General features: G+C 39.2%; 1 protein-coding gene across 10 annotated transcripts in view; it reads right to left on the minus strand.

Moving 5' to 3' along the window:
• SLC10A7 (solute carrier family 10 member 7) overlaps positions 1-18,703 on the minus strand; it is a 121,260-nt gene that overhangs the window by 87,566 nt on the left and 14,991 nt on the right. For all 10 annotated transcript variants that reach the window (XR_014223389.1, XM_082237733.1, XM_082237731.1 and 7 more), the window contains exon 5: positions 1,927-1,965. Coding sequence is in view for 9 of the 10 variants with exons in the window: in XM_082237733.1 (XP_082093859.1) it covers positions 1,927-1,965 (39 nt within the window). In the remaining variant the exon portion in view is untranslated. The remainder of the gene's footprint in view (positions 1-1,926; positions 1,966-18,703) is intronic.

An 18,703-nucleotide genomic window follows, 5' to 3' on the forward strand; every position in this document is an offset into this window, starting at 1 on the left:
TGGGGAAAACTCAAATCACTTATGTTCCACAATTATTCTAAACCCAACTTTTTAAATGAGGGGAGGAGATAATGATATTAAAACTCAGAGCAATTCTCTGTGGCATAATTCTAAAATATTCTCTTGGTCTGAAATTTATGTAAATTGAATTCATCTATCATTAGTTAATTACCAGGCTAGCTACAGGAAAAAAAGTTTTCTGTAACAATTAGTTCTTTAAAACACTATGTTTTAATTAGACCTATGATGTTATTACATTAGTTATAAATATGCACATATTTCTGTCTGCAAAACTATAGCAATTCATTTTCTGAGATTGGTTTGAAGTTTAGTTTCAAATTCTAAAAACCATACATCCAGTATATGCCTCTGTCATTGCCAGTAAATGCAGACTATCAAATGCTAATATATTTAAATAACTGGAGAATACATATTATTTCAGAAAGCTCTCATTCATATCTCCAGGACCTCCAAGAAAAGCACAGCACTTTGTCTGAAAAACTAGATCTCACCAACCATATATAAAACCATTCTCTTCTCTTTTCAGGTCACCTGATTGCATATCTGAAAAGCACTTATAGGAATGTCTTTACTGGTCATAGAATTATCACACTATAGGCCATCGAACCCAACTCAGTGAACCAGATTTCAGTATCCAACACTCTTTGGGAGATTAGGCCTTGACATACAAACTCATCATCTTGGAGGGCTCTTGCAAATGTCAGGGTTTGCAGTGCGCTTTACTTTATATGAGGTAACTATGGAGCTGAACGGGCAGATATACTGGAGTTTATGGCACAGGGACAGTTACGCCATATTGTACCACATACTAGTCTTATTACATAAAATTTAACTGAAGGCTTAGAAACCAAACAAAGCATGCAGAGTACACTGACCATATTACGCCTGTCCACATTTTTTCTTGAGATCATGCAGCATAGTAGGGCCACAGTAGTACTACAGCTAGCTGCAAAAGGCAGTTTTGTAGCTAATTGACAGAGGCCTAACACCAGTGCTCTGCAATGTATTCTAGTGCTTAAAAAATGGTAAAAGTTGGAAAAATACCAGGCTTCAAGCATTAAGAGCTATATACATGAAAATAACATCTGAGTATGGAATCTCTCTCTAAATACCTATGTTATTTGCAGCATTTTTGTATATGCATGTTTAACTTATTGATAAGTGTTCATAATGCACAAAGTAATATTGTATGTCCCCTTATTTTAAGTATTTACTATAATGCAACTTTTTATCAAAGTAATTGTCAGCACCAATCTTGGGATGAGCAATGTGTATTATAAAGATACAAAATTATACAAAATGTCTCTTAAGGGGCCAAACTGTTTGATTTGATGAATACATAAAACAGAGGAAAGAACTACTGAGCTGCCCTTTCTGCATGTTTTTATAGTGTGTGCTCAGGAAGTGCAGCCCTAACATGTAAATACAGAAATGATACTTTGAGCAGCATTGACTGTATGCTTATTTATACTTCTTCCAATAGCCTCCCTGGGGTCATGGAGCAGAGAAAAATGGTGACACATCACTGAGTGAATTAGCATTGTCTCTCTCATCATCTGGGCCATGTTTTCCTTTCAAAATCCATGGCCCCTTGATAGAAAATAATGATAAACCTCATTAGAAAATCAATATATTGACACTAGCCTCCAAAACATCTGAATAATAATAGATTGTCACCTCATTAAGGAGACTATTAACACATACTTAAGCATCATTAAATTATATTGATCAGAGATTATTCATGCACTAATTTTCCAAAAAGCAGGAGACACAGAAAAGAAATACAAGCTTGGGTATATTTAATGAGCACCAGGATAATAACAGTCTCCAATTCTCCTCCCAAGCAATACAAATATTAAACAATGGTACATTAAAGAGGCATATAAAAAAAAATGGATTACTCACCAAAAAACTTCCAAATGCTGAATTAAATATAGCGGCTGCCTAAATAAAGAAAAAAGAAAAACCATTAAGTCTTTCTGCTTTATATAAAACACTCCTTTCATTTCATTCAAATCTTCAAGAATCTAGCTTGCCATCATCACTGCTTATAACAACTGCAAGTAGCTATAACATTATGTGATTCAGAAAACAAATAGGTAAACATGGAGGCTGCACAGAAAGCAAATGGACCAATGCCAGTGAATATGATACAAATGATAAACTACTGCTAAAGACCTGTCAAGAGTGATTTTTTTTTTTACATGGCTGACACAAATAGTACAAACAGACCAACAGTATAATCCTAACATAAACTTACTAGAGAAGACGTCTTACTGAGCTCAGTGCTTAGAAATATACTGTTACTATTGGGGAAAATAAAAATCCAATACTGGGAAAATTCTGAAAAATAATTGAATATAATAGTGTTACTCATCCAAATTATGAGAACTTCTCAACTGTAGCAAGCCATATTTTACTTTAATATTAGGCATCTACATTATGAACTTTTAACTGAATACATTTTGAAATAGGTAAACCATAAGAACACAAGACTTTTAATCCTGAAGGCCAGAGATACCGATAGAATGTAAGGAACTCAACAAGTAAGAAAAATAAATGACTTTGAATTGATTTTAAATAAAGTGTTGTGCTTACCTAAATTTCCAAGAAACAATGATGGAAACAAGCATTAAGGATAAGCTATCAAACTCCACGAGACATAAAATATTTACAATCTTGTAAAGCTTTCCCCTTTGCTATCAGAGAAGAAGAAACCCTTGCATGACATCCACTTCGATGGTGCAGAACCAGGATTAGAGGGAAGGGAAGTGGGGGTGGGGAGAGCAGAACCTGCCATTTAAATGAAGAACGGAGGCAGAATCAAGTTAATCACCAAGGATGTCTTGCAGCCACAGAGCAAGGACGTTTGAAAGAGCTGGCAAGTTTGAACCAAATCCAAACACAGGCTAAGCTGAAGCAGAACCTGCCTTCTGCCTCTATAAAGAGATTGCAATGTGAATGAATGACTAATGAGATGCTTGGCTCCAGAGAGCTTAGCTTTCTTATTCGAGTTCATAATTAATTCAAAGCTTTGATAATTTCATTAGAGTCATCCTTTGCTGGCCTTATCAATAAAAGATAGCACTGGACTGCAGCCTCTCTCAGTGGCCCAAACACACAAGGAAACACAGGTTTAGAAACCTTTGCCTAGCTGCTTGCTCACCAGCTAGTGAGCAAGCGAGCAAGGACAATGGCATATGGCAGTCTTCATTGCGCAGGGAGCTTCTGAATAGACAGAGCTGAATAAAACATCACAGTTGACAGTTGTAGAACTACAGCAACATATTTTAACACCTCTACCTCATCTGCATTCTGCTTCTGAACATAAGGAGTAGGCACTAGTCCAGACAACTCTGCTAGCCAGCAATCACAGGTAGAGAACAGGAACATGTATTCTCTGAAAAGGAGGAATTTAACTAATAGTCTACCAAGCTATAGTTTCAAACCTTGAGACAGGTGCGCCCTGTAAGCATATCCAATATTCACCCACAAAGCTGTAAAAGCACTTCAGACAAGAACTGCCCTCTCTAGTATGAACTTATCTCCCTTGCAATCATCTTCTAAGGCTGTCTTCTAGGTGTCCTTGCCTTTACAGGTTTGCTGAGTAGTACCTGGACATAAGTCATTTTTCACCCGCTTTGCACAAATGATACCCACTGAGCAGAATGGCCCTAGAATGAAGCAATCTGGTTTAGGTGTTTCTGTATGGTAGATCTGGTGCATTAAAAATGGAACAAAGCTTTTCACAGTGTTGATCCTAATTGGGGGGTGGCAGCATTTGACCTTTGGGTAGCAAAATGTCTTGGGCTTGCACTGCCCCAAAGACATTCATGTGGCATGAGCAATATTATATTTTAGGGTACTCAGTGAAAGCAGCTTTATTCTCTTGAGCATTTAATGGAATGCTTCTCTGCTGTACTTTGTCTGCTTTAGTGTAAATATCTTCGCAGAAGCTTACGAAAAGCTTGGCCTATTGCTCAACATCCAAAAAACCAAAATGCTGTACCAATAAGCACAAAACTACCCCTCTGCAGTTCCACAAATCCAGCTCAGTGGTGTAACATTGGAAAGTGTTGATCACTTCTCCTACCTGGGCAGTTAAAATTGATGCCAAAATCCAGCATCGCCTGAGCTCTGCGAGTGCAGCTTTCTCCCAACTGAAGTGCAGAGTGTCTGAGGACTGGGACATTTGCAAGGAAGCCAAAATGCTTGTTTAAAAAGCTATTGTACTATTTCCAACTCCTCAAAAGATTCCATCAACGGTGTCTCTGAAAATTTTTACACATCACTTGGGAAGACAGGCAAACTAATGCCAGAGTACTAGAAGAAGCAAAGGTCACCAGTGTCGAAGCAATGATTCTTCAACATCAACTTTTTTGGACTGGTCATGTTGTTTGGATACCTGATTATCATCTTCCAAAGCAACTACTTTATACTGAACTTAAAAATGGAAAGCATAATGCTGGTGGTCAGCAAAAGAGGTTTAAAGGCAAATCTTAAAAAATGTAGTATAAACAGACAACTCAGAAACACTGGCCTGCGAATGTTCCAATTGGAGAACAGCCTTCACCAAAGGTTTCGTGGACTTTGAAGATGCCCAAACTCAGGACAAAAGAGAGAAACATGTTAAGAGGAAGGCATGTTTGGCAAACCCTCACTGTGATCAACTCCCACCCGGAATCCTATGTCCCCACTGTGGAAGGATGTGTGGATCCAGAATTGGCCTCCAGAGTCACTTACGGACTCACTGGTAAGACCGTGTTCATGGAAGACAATCTTATTCGGCTACAAATGATTGCCGAAGGAGAGTATTGAGATTTTGAAAATAAGATTTTAAGTAGATTTTTAAAAAGTTAGACTGTTTTAATGTTTGTACATCTGGGTAAGGTAGGGCATAACTATTAAAGCAGTGGATTATGTGGAATCACAGATGGATACTCACCATTTCTGGCTCTGTATGGGCTAGAGACATACATGGCACCCAACATGCACAGCGCACCATTTCAGAATCTACTTAGCACAGGGAGGCCTAACAGTATATTTCCAGAATAGCTTTAGCAGCAAGGGTGGGACACCTGCAGCCCTCCAGATATTCCTAGACTACAACTCCCAAGTTTCCTGACCTTTAGGTGGAGCTGATGGAAGCTAGACTCTAACACCACCTGGAGGGCAACAGGTTCCCCATCCTTGCTGTATAGTGGTTTTTAGGTGGGTGGGTGTGGGACAGAGAGAGAGTACCATCATGCAGCCGCACTGGAAGATCTGTAGAGCCTCATCACAATCCTGGATGTCCAATTCCCTGACCCACATTAAGCTTTCCACTTCCCTTTGTAAGTCTCAGAACATATATTCAAATTCCACAACCTGGTGCCCCTCATATGTTTTGAATTACAACTCCCATCAGCCCCAGCCAGGAGCACATAAATACAGGATTCTGCACTGTCAGGCCATGGGTAAGTCTTACAGGGAGCTACAGAGGGCAAGAGGGTGCTAAACCCATGTTTGCTTTTTTTGGCTTCACCTGGGTGTTCAGCATAACATCTAATTTGGCCCTAAATTGCAAACCCATACTAAACTGAATCAGTGAGAAGTTGTGCCTAAAAGAGCCACATCAAGCATCCTTTTTCTTTTGAAGTGCTCCTTTTGGAACCAAAGTTAATATTATCTCAGTTTAAGTCTTAACTGTGATTTCCAAGAATTAGATGCTCTCCTTTTTAGAAGTATGTTCACATACCTCTGAGGCTTAAAAAATAAAAAATAGGAATGCATTTTATCTCAGCTCCTGCTCATAACTATTCATTTGACATCAGAATGGAAAAGAATATATATTCAAGTTATTGGTTGTTGGTGCTAAATTGAATCAGGTGTCCTTTCCTCTTAAGAAAATTAAGTTGCTTTTGTGCACGAGTGTTTTAATGAGAACAGAGCCTGCCGACATTGATAAATGGGAATGACACCAGAGAGAGCATGTAAGCAGGACAATATGTGCATGTTACAGTCTTACAGCCTATTTTTCACTGACTATCCTGAATGACTTCACCGTTTCTTAAGGGACCTATTAATCTCAAATTTAGTTATTACACAACGTTTATTTGAACATATATTCTGGGGATGATGACAGTTAATAAAGGAAATTTTTTACGAGCAGTATTTTTACATATTGTTCCAGCCACAGCTCCCTTCTCATTCTTCTGTATTGATGGAACACTCTGGTTATGATGCAGCTTTATTTAAGAAGGGGGGGAAGTACATATATTCAGATGCTTTTTTAAGCACACGGGGACTCTTAAATAACTGTTAAAATGCATATAAAAATCCTATTGCAGAACAGCAAAATAAAAGTGTGGCGCTAACTGCTTGACAAAAGACAGGGAATGAATAAAATGGTCCCTTTAAGGCAAACAAAAAACTGCCCATGTTGTGTCTTTTAGTACTTCACCACCACTTTAACACACAGTGAGATCCAGATTCTGTCTTTTGATAAGCCTTTGTAGTTGAACTAAGTGGAAACTGAATGCATATCTGGAGTTGAATGTGCACTAGATTACTACTTGTTCTGGAACATGGACCTTCCTAGCAACAAAAACAGGGTTGCATGGCACGCAAGCCCTATCACACATATCTAAAAACACTGAAGGTGAAAATTTAGATCCTCACATCCCTCCTTGTCTCTGTTACATGACCCATGGTAGATGACACGTCCGAAGGAGACAACTGAATGCCTTCATTCATTCATTTAAGTCATAAACTAAAAGCAAAAGTATTACTGATTTAATTGGCTGGAGCAGGATGCACTACACAGAGGGAACACAGATCTCTGGGATTTGCTATTAAATTCATCTTGAAAAACATTATCATGTGGGTAAAGGGGGAGGGGGAGGAAAGAAAGCAACAATACACCCTTGGGAAGTGAAGAAGGAAGATTAGCTCAACAATAGCTATTCCACAAAGGACAGGATCTCTTCCCCAAGTCCCTGGTTAGAAGATTATATAATATACTTCAACTCTGAGCCTTCCACTCAGCTCTCACGTTCTAAAGCTATTTCACCTGTTGTTGGTTTGCTGGTTTGAAGAGGTGGCAGTGCCTGCAATGCCAAACCCCAGCTTGGAGTGGGGTAGAGGAGAAGAATCCACCTGCCTCAGGGTTGTCTCTTTGCATGCAATATTGCACCTGCAAATGTTCCGTGTCTGAGAACTTTACAATTAGCAAGTGTCCTTCAAGAGTCCCAATTGTATTGCAGACTTTGGGAACTCGATCTTCAAGTTCCTGCCTTCTACAAATTCAGAATTTTGTCTCCTATTACATAGATCAGCCATACACATTTGCTTCTTTATTCAAATTTTCAGTTCCAGGATTTGAAACAAGTCAATAGTGAGTAAACCTTTGCTGGAAATGGGTGCAAGGGGAATTTGATCAGAGTGCAATTTGACCATACTGGCAATATTGAAATTATAAAAAATAATAATCTGTAAAATCTCTGAAAAGTACAATATTTTGAAGTATTTTATTATTAAAGCTACTTTTCATTTACAAGTATTTTTCAGAGAACTCTGCATTTCTTCCTTGACAACATCCCAATGATGCACCCTCCAAGCAGGGCACCTTTGGCTCTTGCTGGGTCTCCCATATAATCCCTACCTGTTCCAGAGTCACTGTGATGCTGGCCAAAGGCTCCCTTGCTTGCAGGGTGCTCCAAATGGGCCTTGCCCAGGACCTGGGATCCTTCGCCTCACCAGCCCACCTCCAAGCAGGTATGGTTGAAACTGAGCAAGTCAAATGCATGTAAGATGCACACAGGATACTGCACAGCCACCACTCTCCACCTAACCTGTCCTTCATCCACCCACCTCCCACCACCGCCAAGAGAAGCAAGCCTGCATTTTAAAATCCATCTCTCTTCATCATTGGTGGGGGGCATGGCAGAAGGGGAGAAGAACTTCCTTCCCTATATTCCAAAGGCTTCCTCCTCCCATCAGAAGTGGCAGTGGTGGGGAAGGGTGAAGGGTGAAAAATACTTTCTCTTCATTTCCCTTTCCCACCAGTGGAAATGGTGGTGTTGATGGAAGGAGCATGGGCCACCTGGCTGCCAGCTTGTTCCTCTGACATGCAAACTTAGTTGTTGGAATGACAACAGAAGAGTGCAAATTTATTAGAAAGAGAAATCATAATTTCTCCTCTTTCTAGTATTAAATGTTAACATATAAAGTGAATTAGTACAAGATAAAAAGGCACTGCAGCACCTTCGTTCAGAACCTTAGCAAATAACCATTAGGTATAAGGCTGCAATCCCAAATTCCACTGAATTCAGGGGGATTTACTGCTAACTAGACATAGTTAAGATGATATTTCAATTCACCAAACTACTATGCAACCTTCATCTACTTCAAAGGCACTTGCATGGCCTACCACAAAATCCACATTGAAACAAGTGGAAGTTGCAAAGCACATGTAGTTAGTGAACTGAACTTGTAGTTTCTTTTACAGAAATGTGCATGCTTCCCCCCTCTTTTTCTGAAGGGTTTAGGGTTGTTCTAATGTAACCCAATACCTACTTACATGAAGACAAATGAAATAATGGCTTCGTTGCCTTGACATCAAACCGGAATGCAGCTGACTGCATTTGGTCCATAGAATTTCTACAGTATTCCTTGTCTGAGATGAAGCCCATTGCTGGGCTATTTCCAAAACCTAACTTTATTCATATACGGTTTCAGATAGTGAAAGGTTACTCAATAATGAATAAAAGGCAACCCCAAACCCCCAGCTATGAAACTATCTGAAATTTTAATTTATGACTCAGTTTTGTTCACTACCAACGGCTTATTAGCTTAGTAGGCTAGGCAATAGCTGTCATACCAGGACAAATGGTTTGTCACTTTTATGATTTAATAGAAAAGGCCCCTGAACAGCGATGCCTAAGTAACTGCCAACATGTGACTCTCTTCTAGTCAAGCACTTTATATCTCTAAGTGACTTTTCCTCTCTGTCTTTTAAATTACCTCAGAATGTATTCTCCAATGGATACAGAGCAATAACAGCCTCCCAAACAGAGGTTTCATTTAAAGCTAAAATTTTCCTGAGATCTTAAGCTGTGATGAAAACACTTAAAGGTCTTGTCCCTTGATCCTCCTCAAGACAAATAATCTATAACACGATTAGAGGTCTAGTTAAAACAATGCATCCCCATAACTTCAAAGAATATTACTTTCTAAGTGAACTGAAAGAACAAGGCCACATCTTAAATGGTGCCCTTTTAAGCTTACCTCCAAGGCTATATGAACACAAATATTTTTCTGTGGAGAACCTATACTCTCCAGCTATTTCCTGTGAAACTATCTGTAGAGGCATTAAGATAGGTGAAAAACAGGAGTTACCAATCAGCCACAGTTAATGGAATGGAACAACCATGTTATTCACATGGTTAACTGCAATTATTATATGACAGCCTAGCCAACTGAAGCTTTCATTACATAATTGCTCAATACAAGCTGGTCATTTCATCTGTTAAAAGCAGTAGCAATCAGTAAGGTGGGGGTGGGAAAAGAGCTTCCATGCAATGATATAATCCATTATGTGGTTTACCTGTTAACCAGTTGCCTAAATCTACCCAGTATTATATCCGGAAGGAACAGCTTTCTGATCTGCATGTGTTGTTCTCATGTGCAACCACCACCACTTATATTGACTATCAACAGAACTGAGCATAGAAAGTTGTGTGCATATTTTGCTTTCATACTTGATGTATTTGTCATCAAACACATTTATGTTTCCTACAATAAACAATGTGTTGTGCTGCCTGATGTTTTTTATTTTAATAATACTTGTAATACAAGTCTGCATACAAGCTTAAAGTCAGATCACATCACATAAGTTTGAAAAAAAAAAGAAATTAACTCTATCTTGAAAATTTAACATACAGTATGCATGCCTCAATTTCCCATTAATCTCAAACCTTCTCTCCTAATTCTGCATCATCATCATTATTTTAAAAGAAACAGACACCAAATTCTTCAAGTCACACATACAATCCTACTTATTTATGCTAGGGACTTCAAAACAGTATTATCAGTTTCCGCTATAGCTCTGAAGAAGGAAGAACTTCAAGGAATAGAAAACTCCTAGTGTAGGAGCTTAAAATGTGCCACCACAAAAACTATTCTAGCCTGTCTGGAATAGTATGAAACTGCACCATCAATACATGCTTTCCAAGTGACATGTGTTCCAACTGAAAGTACCAATCATCCACAGCACATTACATGGGGAAGTGTCCCCAAACAACCCTGCAAATTGTATGCTTGTTATCAAAGCCTTCCCAGCCCTACACAAACAGAGGGGTGTGTCACCCTGGCAAGCTCAAGACAAGTCTCTATCAAGGCTTGGTAAAAATACTAGGGGGCAATAAGACCGTCTATATTTTCATTACAATTAGCTATAAATAGCACAAACAGGCTAGCCTTAGGACCTAGAAACTGAGGGTGGAGATCTGTAAGCAACAGCAATAAATGTTGCTCATTTGCTGGTGCCAGAAACAGAGCCTTCCAATATAGCAAATAGTGGGCTAGTTGTTGCCTTAGGTATGCAGATAAAGCCCAGGATACACAGAAGGTGTACTCCATCACTGGGTCCCTTGAATACAGTGTGTGTGTGTGTGTGTGTGTGTGTGTGTGTGTGTAAATATACACACACAATATATTTAAAGATTTAACATTCAACAAAACAAAATAAAACTGCTATACCCATGGCCACATAATCCATCAAAGATCAAAAAGTGGTTTTTAAAAGACAATGCAGGAACTGTACACCTCCACTGGCAATTACATATTTTTTTTTAGAAAATTAGCAATGGGGAATAAACTGGGATCAAAGCCTGAAACAACTAAACTGCTATCGGTTTGCATACTGGTGACCTGTACAATATCATTCGATTTAAAAAACCAAACAGAATTCCTACAACTCCTTCAGAAATATTTACCAGCCTGGCATCCGCTAACATTACAAGTAAAAATGCACGTGGAAATTATTTTTAATGGGGTTTTTAAACAACAGTGCAATTAGCAGCCCTGTATTACTCATTTTCTAATAAATTCTCTATCTATACCTATATGGAAACCCTCCTACTGACTTCCTTTCCTCATTTACATATCTGTGCAGGCCTATTCTTTTTTCTTCGAAGCCCCTTTGCCCTTTCAATCATGAAGCATATTACTCCACTGTCAGTGCAAAGCAGTTCCTAACAACAGGGAACCCAGCTGGGATAGGAAGAGGGCAGCAGGCTCATGCATTAACATAATAATCCAACTGTGTTCCCATAGGCCCTTAGGGCAGACAGCATATTAGGTAGGCCTCCTGTGCAGACCCAAGTGGAAGCTGCCTTATCACCTGCCTATCAACCTGTGGCAGTTACAGCCAACTCAATAGCACCAGCTCCTGCCAAGCTGTGGTGCCCAATTACCTTGCTACAAAGGACAGAAAGCCATTTTTCTGTGTCTGTTTAATGTACCTGACGCATTTCCTTATTTATGATTTGAATTTCTGCATAGTTTCCAGAGAGATTGACTTATTGCCTTTTAACTTTTGAAAGTCTAGAGGACATATTGCTGCATCTAGCAGAAATGAGCCCTTCAAATCAAATTTCCACCACAAGCACAGCTTTGCAAAATGCAAAACACATCTTTCAGTTGCTTACTTCTTGATTAATTTGGGAAGAGCAGAAGAATATAAAAAGAGCAAGATAAAGAATGAATCAAAATATGTGTTACCCTAAGCTTCACAATCCTGTTCCAATAGAGAAAAGGCAATCAGCAGTGTCCCCCAGCCAGCCAGCAAAAACCTTTGACTGCTATCAACTTGATCATGTTTTCAGTCAAATTTCTGATGAAACACAGGAAATCTTGAGTTGACTATGTCCCTTGCTATGCTTCAAAGAGTACAAATAAATACACGTTTAAATAAATAAAGCATACTACAGTTTTAAGTGATATTAAGTTACAACATGAAGACATTGCATTAACCCATTACATTATTTTGGGTTTTCCTTGTTTTAAGATGAGATTTTTTAAAATGAAAAACAGATTTCCATTTTTCTACCATGCTTAAATCAAGCCAATATTGAACTATATTATGCTTTTGTTTGCCTTGGATTTACTTTTAAACATGCTTTACAAGTAACACATAATATATCAAATGTGGTAACAAAAATGGGCTAAAGTGCAAAAAAACAAAGGGCAAATTAGGCATAATGTATAAATATGAACAAAGAAGTACATACTAACATAACAAAATGCTAACTTCACAGCACCCTGCCCCCACAACAAGTTCGGGGGGCCTTCTCAGTGGTGGCAGCAGTAGCAACCAGGTTGTGGAATGCTCTCCCAATGAAGTTTCACCTGGTATGTACTTTATCTTTCTGAGACCAGTCAAAGGCTGGTATTCTCCAATGACTTTTACTTATCTATTAAGCCTTGATGGTATCAGTTTTATGTTGCTTTCAATTGCTGCTGATCTCTTTGTGCTGATGTGTGTGAATATGCATTTGTAAAGCTGCCCAGGGGAAGGTTTTTTTTAACGGCAATATAAAAACCCATCACTTTATGTATTAAATTACATTAATATATAAGCTGATGAACTATCAACTGGTGGTGGCCACCAAGTAAATAGATTTTAGGGTTGTAAACAATAATTCAAGAGAATATCAACTTGGTATCCAATGACAGTGAAAGATGAAAATTTAGTGTCAGAAGAGGCACTGAGAATGAAAACACCAACAGCATTATCCCAAACGTGTTCAGTCACAATGGGTTTTGTCTAATGAAGTTATCTCATTAGCACAAGGACTTTGCAACAGGACTTCTCCCTCTCTTCTACCTGCACATACCCTAAATGTGTTCTGTGATTCCTCTGAGACCCCAAAGCTAATGGGGGAGAGAAAGTCCTGTTGTGCAGGTAGAAGCCTTTGTGCAAATAGGACAACTTCTTTGATACAACCAACCATGTCCAACCTGAAATTATGTATTTTGAGCTCCAGGAAACAAATTTGTGACTGCATTTTGCATCAACTGGTGCTTCTGCACTGTCTCCAAGGGGAGCCCCACAGAGAGACCACACCAGGTTCTTCAGGAAAGACTGCAGATGTGAACCAGATTAAGCCTTTACAAGGCAACTGCCAGCACTTGAGCATCCAAGCAAAGGACCAGGTTAAGGAGTAATCCTAAAATGTACCCTAGCTGCTTCAGGAAAGTAAAAAATGTTGGCTATCCTCAATCAGATTATCAGAAATAATGAATGATAAAACTCCCACTTTATCTAGAAGAAATTTCAGGAGTTCCCCCCAGCCCCCATTTCATAATACAACATTACAAGGCACTTTTTAAGCAATTTGCATTTTGGTTCAATCCATTCAGGTAAGACATACCATCTGTTTATACTTTTAAAGATGATTACACTAATAATGCCTAATACTACATTGTTTATCCTGTCAAAAACCATGCAAATAACCATACAGGTTTGTTATTTGGCCTTCATTAATAAAATATCTCCAAAAGCCTTCCACACCACCACCACAGAGAATTAAAGAGTGCTTTAAGTTTCATCTTCTCAATAAATGCATAGTCAAAACGTAAATGTTACGTTTGCAGTGAGATTATATTCCAAACTGCGGAGGGGGGCAGAAATACTTAAATCAATTATTCTCAGAACAAAAAGAACAAATTCAGAAACCAGACCCGTGTAGTCACTCCCCCACTTGCAAGAAAAATGGGTGGCAATGGGCATCTGAAGAATCCCTCCAGGCTATACACATGCTCTACAGAGGCCTGTCTATCCACATGGGATCCCTGCACAGCCTTGTTTTAACTCATACAAAATAGGAAGGAAGAACAGCAGCTTTTTGATCTTGTTATAGAGATCAGCAGAAAGGCTAAAACGTTTCAATAAAAAGCCTCTACTTGAGTCACTCTCAACTTTCAGTCATCTAAGGGAACTTTCTTCTATTTTTTTGCTTACTGAGAATAACAACTCATCCTTCTTGGGTCTCTACAGTCCACAAATAATCAGACGTTACATAATGTTAGGAAATGGGGGACAGGTCACTAGGAAAAGGCACATTGGATCCCTAAATAAGCTTTTTCAGGACACAAGGAAATTGAGGCTGCAATCCTAAACACACTTACTTGGGGGGGATAAGAAGCCGCTTTTCCGCATGCCTCCAGCCGGCCCCAGGGCTTCAACTCTAGTTGAAGAGAGAGTTGTGTGGAAAGAAAGGGGGGGGAGCTGGAGAGCAGGGGCGAAACCAGCATTTAGAGGTTTTTTAGGGAGTGCTCCCCACTTGCACCTTTTCCACTTATGCACATGGGGGTCCAGAACATAATCTGCACGTAAGTGGGGTGGGTGGGTGCCTGCATTGGAAAGTGCAGTGCAAGAATATGGCATTGGCCAAAGACCACCGTGAACCTCCCTCTGCAGCCACTGTTTTGACCTCCTTCATTGCTTTTGTTATTATTAAGCCTGCTGCAAGCAATAATAAAATCTCGCCATTATAAGCACTCTCAATTTACACATGCAGACCTCAGGCATCACCAGTAAGAAAGGAAGTTTAGCCTAAGCCACTCTTTCAGTAATGATCAGCTTATTCTGTTTTCCTTTAGTGCTCTTAAGTAAGAGTGAGAGAGCAAGAAAGAAAATGGTGAGGCTGTCAAGTTTGAAACAGATAAATCAATTATGTCCTTTAAATTACTCCAGAGGGCTTTCCTACCAGGGTTTAAAAATGTCTGCTCACTCAAATTTGTCCCTTAAAATTGCTCAACATGCATCACAGGCAATAAATTGCAAATGCAATTTTATCATGAACACAACCACTCTTCCCCCCTCCCCCTCCACACGCTTACATACATATCAGCACATTAACATTACTTTGTATAAAAGAAAGGGAAGTCGCAGCACTGAAAACAGACAACTGGCCCACTAATGAGGCCCTTGATAACAAAGGCTGAGTATACTAGAGCCAGGAAAAGCATGTTTCAGACTGGTGCACTGCATTTGTTCACTTAAATGCAATCAACCAACTGATATAGCCCACACTTTGACATTAGCATCCAGTGCTAGAACAAAACTAAGCTAGCTACATTAAGTGGAACCTAACTATATATTTTTAACATTTTCAGTATTTGGGGAAAGGTGAGGAAAGGATTCAGAATTTTTCTCTGCCAATTTCATTTTTGGATAAATTGTTACAACTCACATCAAGTATTCAAGCCAAAATACTGCATTTTGGCTATAATGAGATTATGCACAGTTGAAGATTAAAAAAGGTGTCTGTATCGGCTACTAAAAAGAACAAATTATTCTCTCATTCAGGACTGCATTCATTCTCTAAAGCTTAACCAACAAAAGGGTTAATTAGGGATACAAATTTTCACAGACTGTTAATAACGGGCATGACACACACTATGTGCCCATAAGTAATTCTCAGGTATCTTTGATCTTAGCCCCAAATGATTACAGTTGCCTACCATACCCTGACCCTTGGGACTCTCTCAGAACCAGACATCTGGCTACTTTGTTCTTGTAGACTAATCTCATCCCAAAAGAGCTCAAGAAATGACACCAGGCAAGGAGGCTCCTGGCAAGGGAAAAAACATTACAGTATTAGCAGATCCTGAAAGTGAATTGGCATATCACCATTGTTTTCACATTTCTTACGGGCTGGGGTCATATGGTCTGCTGGCGCTTTATAGGGGGTTTTGCTTTAGCACAGCAAAGGGGAGAAATAGTTCAGCACATCTTTGAGGGCTATCAATCAAAATGTAAATAAAGTGTGCCCTGTCAACTAGCAGAAAAAAGGCACAAGGGGAAAGAGGGAAACTAAATATTTTTCTTTAAAATGACAAAAAGGTGTAAAATATTATTTAAAAATTATTCCTGCCCCTGGAAACTAAGACTGCTGCCTTTTTCTTCTTTGGGTTGCCTCTCTAAAGTTTAAGCTTCCAAGTGTTACTGTTACTGGTCAACTCACAGCCATAAAAGTATCCCTGTAAGCCTAGCGTAAAACTGATTAACAAGGTCTAAGAACTATGATTCCTTCTGCCAAGACTTTTAGCCATTGGATACAACTACCCAAGTATGAATACACCTGTAAAATAATTTGTGAATGCTGCTCACCCATTCAAGTCACAATTATCCCCATCAAAAGTCATTTAATTATTAATTATTATTATTATTATTATTATTATTATTATTATTATTATTATTATTATTATTAATACCCTGCCCTCCCCAGCCAAAGCCGGGCTCAGGGCAGCTAACAAACAATAATAAAAACAAGTTGAATGAATACAACTTAAAAACAAGATTAAAATACAACATTAAAACATTAAAACATTCAATATGTGATAACAAAATATAGGACTGATCTTTTTCTGGTTATCTAAAACCTGTGTATGCAATTATTTATTGCCATAAGGTGAATGCATTCTGTACTTTGGTATCTGCACTCAAGTGCAAATATGAAATGAGAAATGGGCCTGGATTAAAAGATGCTATACTGCGGAGGTGGGTCACTTAGACTTAAGTCCCACTTTAAGTCCTTGTAGTCTATATCCCAAGTAATTCAAAGCAACCCATAAATCACTGCCAAAAGTCAGAAGCTAAGGAACAGTCCTTGGGACACAGATGGCGCTGTGGTCTAAACCACAGAGCCTAAGGCTTGCCGATCAGAAGGTTGGCGGTTTGAATCCCCACGACGGGGTGAGCTCCCGTTGCTCGGTCTCTGCTCCTGCCAACCTAGCAGTTCAAAAGCACGTCAAAGTGCAAGTAGATAAATAGGTACTGCTCCGGTGGGAAGGTAAACGGTGTTTCCATGCACTGCTCTGGTTCGCCATAAGTGGCTTAGTAATGCTGGCCACATGACCCGGGAGCTGTACGCCGGCTCCCGCAGCCTGTAAAGCGAGATGAGTGCCGCAACCCCAGAGTCATCCGCGACTGGTCAAGATGACCTTTACCTTTTAAGGAACAGTCCACTTGTGACAATTCCCAGCTCTGAAGGCAAAGGAGGCTACTGATGTCTTAAAAGTAAAGAAGTTACATTCCTTTGCTCCTTCTTGTCACTGGAAGTGCCCCAGCAAAAGCCATTTGTACAGTTCTTGTAACACCACACCCTTCTTCTGAGCTCCATTTGGTTTCCCAAGGGTGTCCTCTTCAAACAAGCTTAATGTGAAAATAAATAATGTGTTGGCCTTTGGAAAGCAACTGAAATTGTGGCTTTTTCTCCTAAGTTTTTAATGTGGTTTGATACTAGTAGCTCCTCTGAACTGCAGTTGTTGATTTTTGCTTTACTTGTGGATGCTTTTTGTGGTTTTATAGGAATTTTATATTTATGTGTTGCTGGCTATCTTTGCAATTAAGAGATGGGATACAAATATTTTTAATGAATAAATAAAACGCTGTAGACCCACATTACCCTTATTCATCTCCTCAGAGAGAATATGTTAGTAGTTCTATCTAAATAGGTGGTGAACAGAGATTTTCAGCAGCAAATATGCTTAACATTTTCAGCATTTCATCTTAAATCAGGGTTTTAGTAGGAACAGTAGAAAGCGAGATATTACTGAGGAGAGAGAGCCAATCAGAATGAGACACATGGACACTATTTGAATGGTGATAGTCAAAGATTATGGCCTGAATGAATAGTAACTTTGAGAGTAGCAAGAGAAGTGTCAGGAAGAAAGAAGGAATTTGACCTGCACTGGATGCGAACCAATCTCCTTCACTTTACTGTTTATTCTTTTGTGTGTGTTGCTCTTTCGTATGTTGTACCTACATAAAAACTTTGAACCTGCCTGATCTGTCACTTCATGGTTCAGATGTTGGGAAAAGTCCTATGGACTCAAAGATCTCTGCAGGATGGTGCTTGGGGCCACATTTTAAACTCTCTCACCAAACATTCCTGCAGTACCAACTGTATGAACTGCAGGCCTTCTTCCCTGTACAGCTTTGTTCACACCATTCAATCATGTACAGGAAAGATCACATTAACAAAAATGTGAAGCTGTTTTAACATGGGATCCAGTTAGGGTTGCAGGCAGATTAATTGGTAATTAATAAAAAAAAATCCAGCAAATTTGCACACATTTACATAGGAAGAAAATAAAGACAAGAATAGGAATAATTGCATTAATATTTTTGTGCATATTGGGTATACATTTTCCAGTAAAGGATAAAATAAAGTATTTTGCTGTAAAAGCAACATACTTTTTAAAAAACAAAACACCCAACATTGAGAGAACACATGATTAAGCATTTAGCCTTTGTTCTGCAGACAGGATTTCAAACATCCACTTCACTAGTGAGACTATTTTTTCTATAGCATTATGATAAATAAGATAATAGCAGCCCTGTAAGCTCCAAAGACTCAAAAATATTGAAGTGGGTTCCTGGCAGTGGCAGCCAGAAGCAATTTTCCCTCCCTCCTCTCTCTCCATCCATGAATACAAGAGCTTTCTTGCCTCACAAGGTACAAAGACAGATAGTGTACAACTTCTGTCAGCGAGATACAACTTCTCTTTCCCCCCCCACAACACAAACAGGTCCCAAAACAGCCAGTCAGGTGCAGGGCTCCCTCATCAATTCTTGTCCCACCTGTTTAAGCATATCATCCTTGCTCCCAAATTGTGGCAAGCCAGCAGC

Source organism: Podarcis vaucheri (genome assembly GCF_965113315.1).
Source record: "Podarcis vaucheri genome assembly, chromosome: 9".
NCBI lineage: Eukaryota > Metazoa > Chordata > Lepidosauria > Squamata > Lacertidae > Podarcis > Podarcis vaucheri.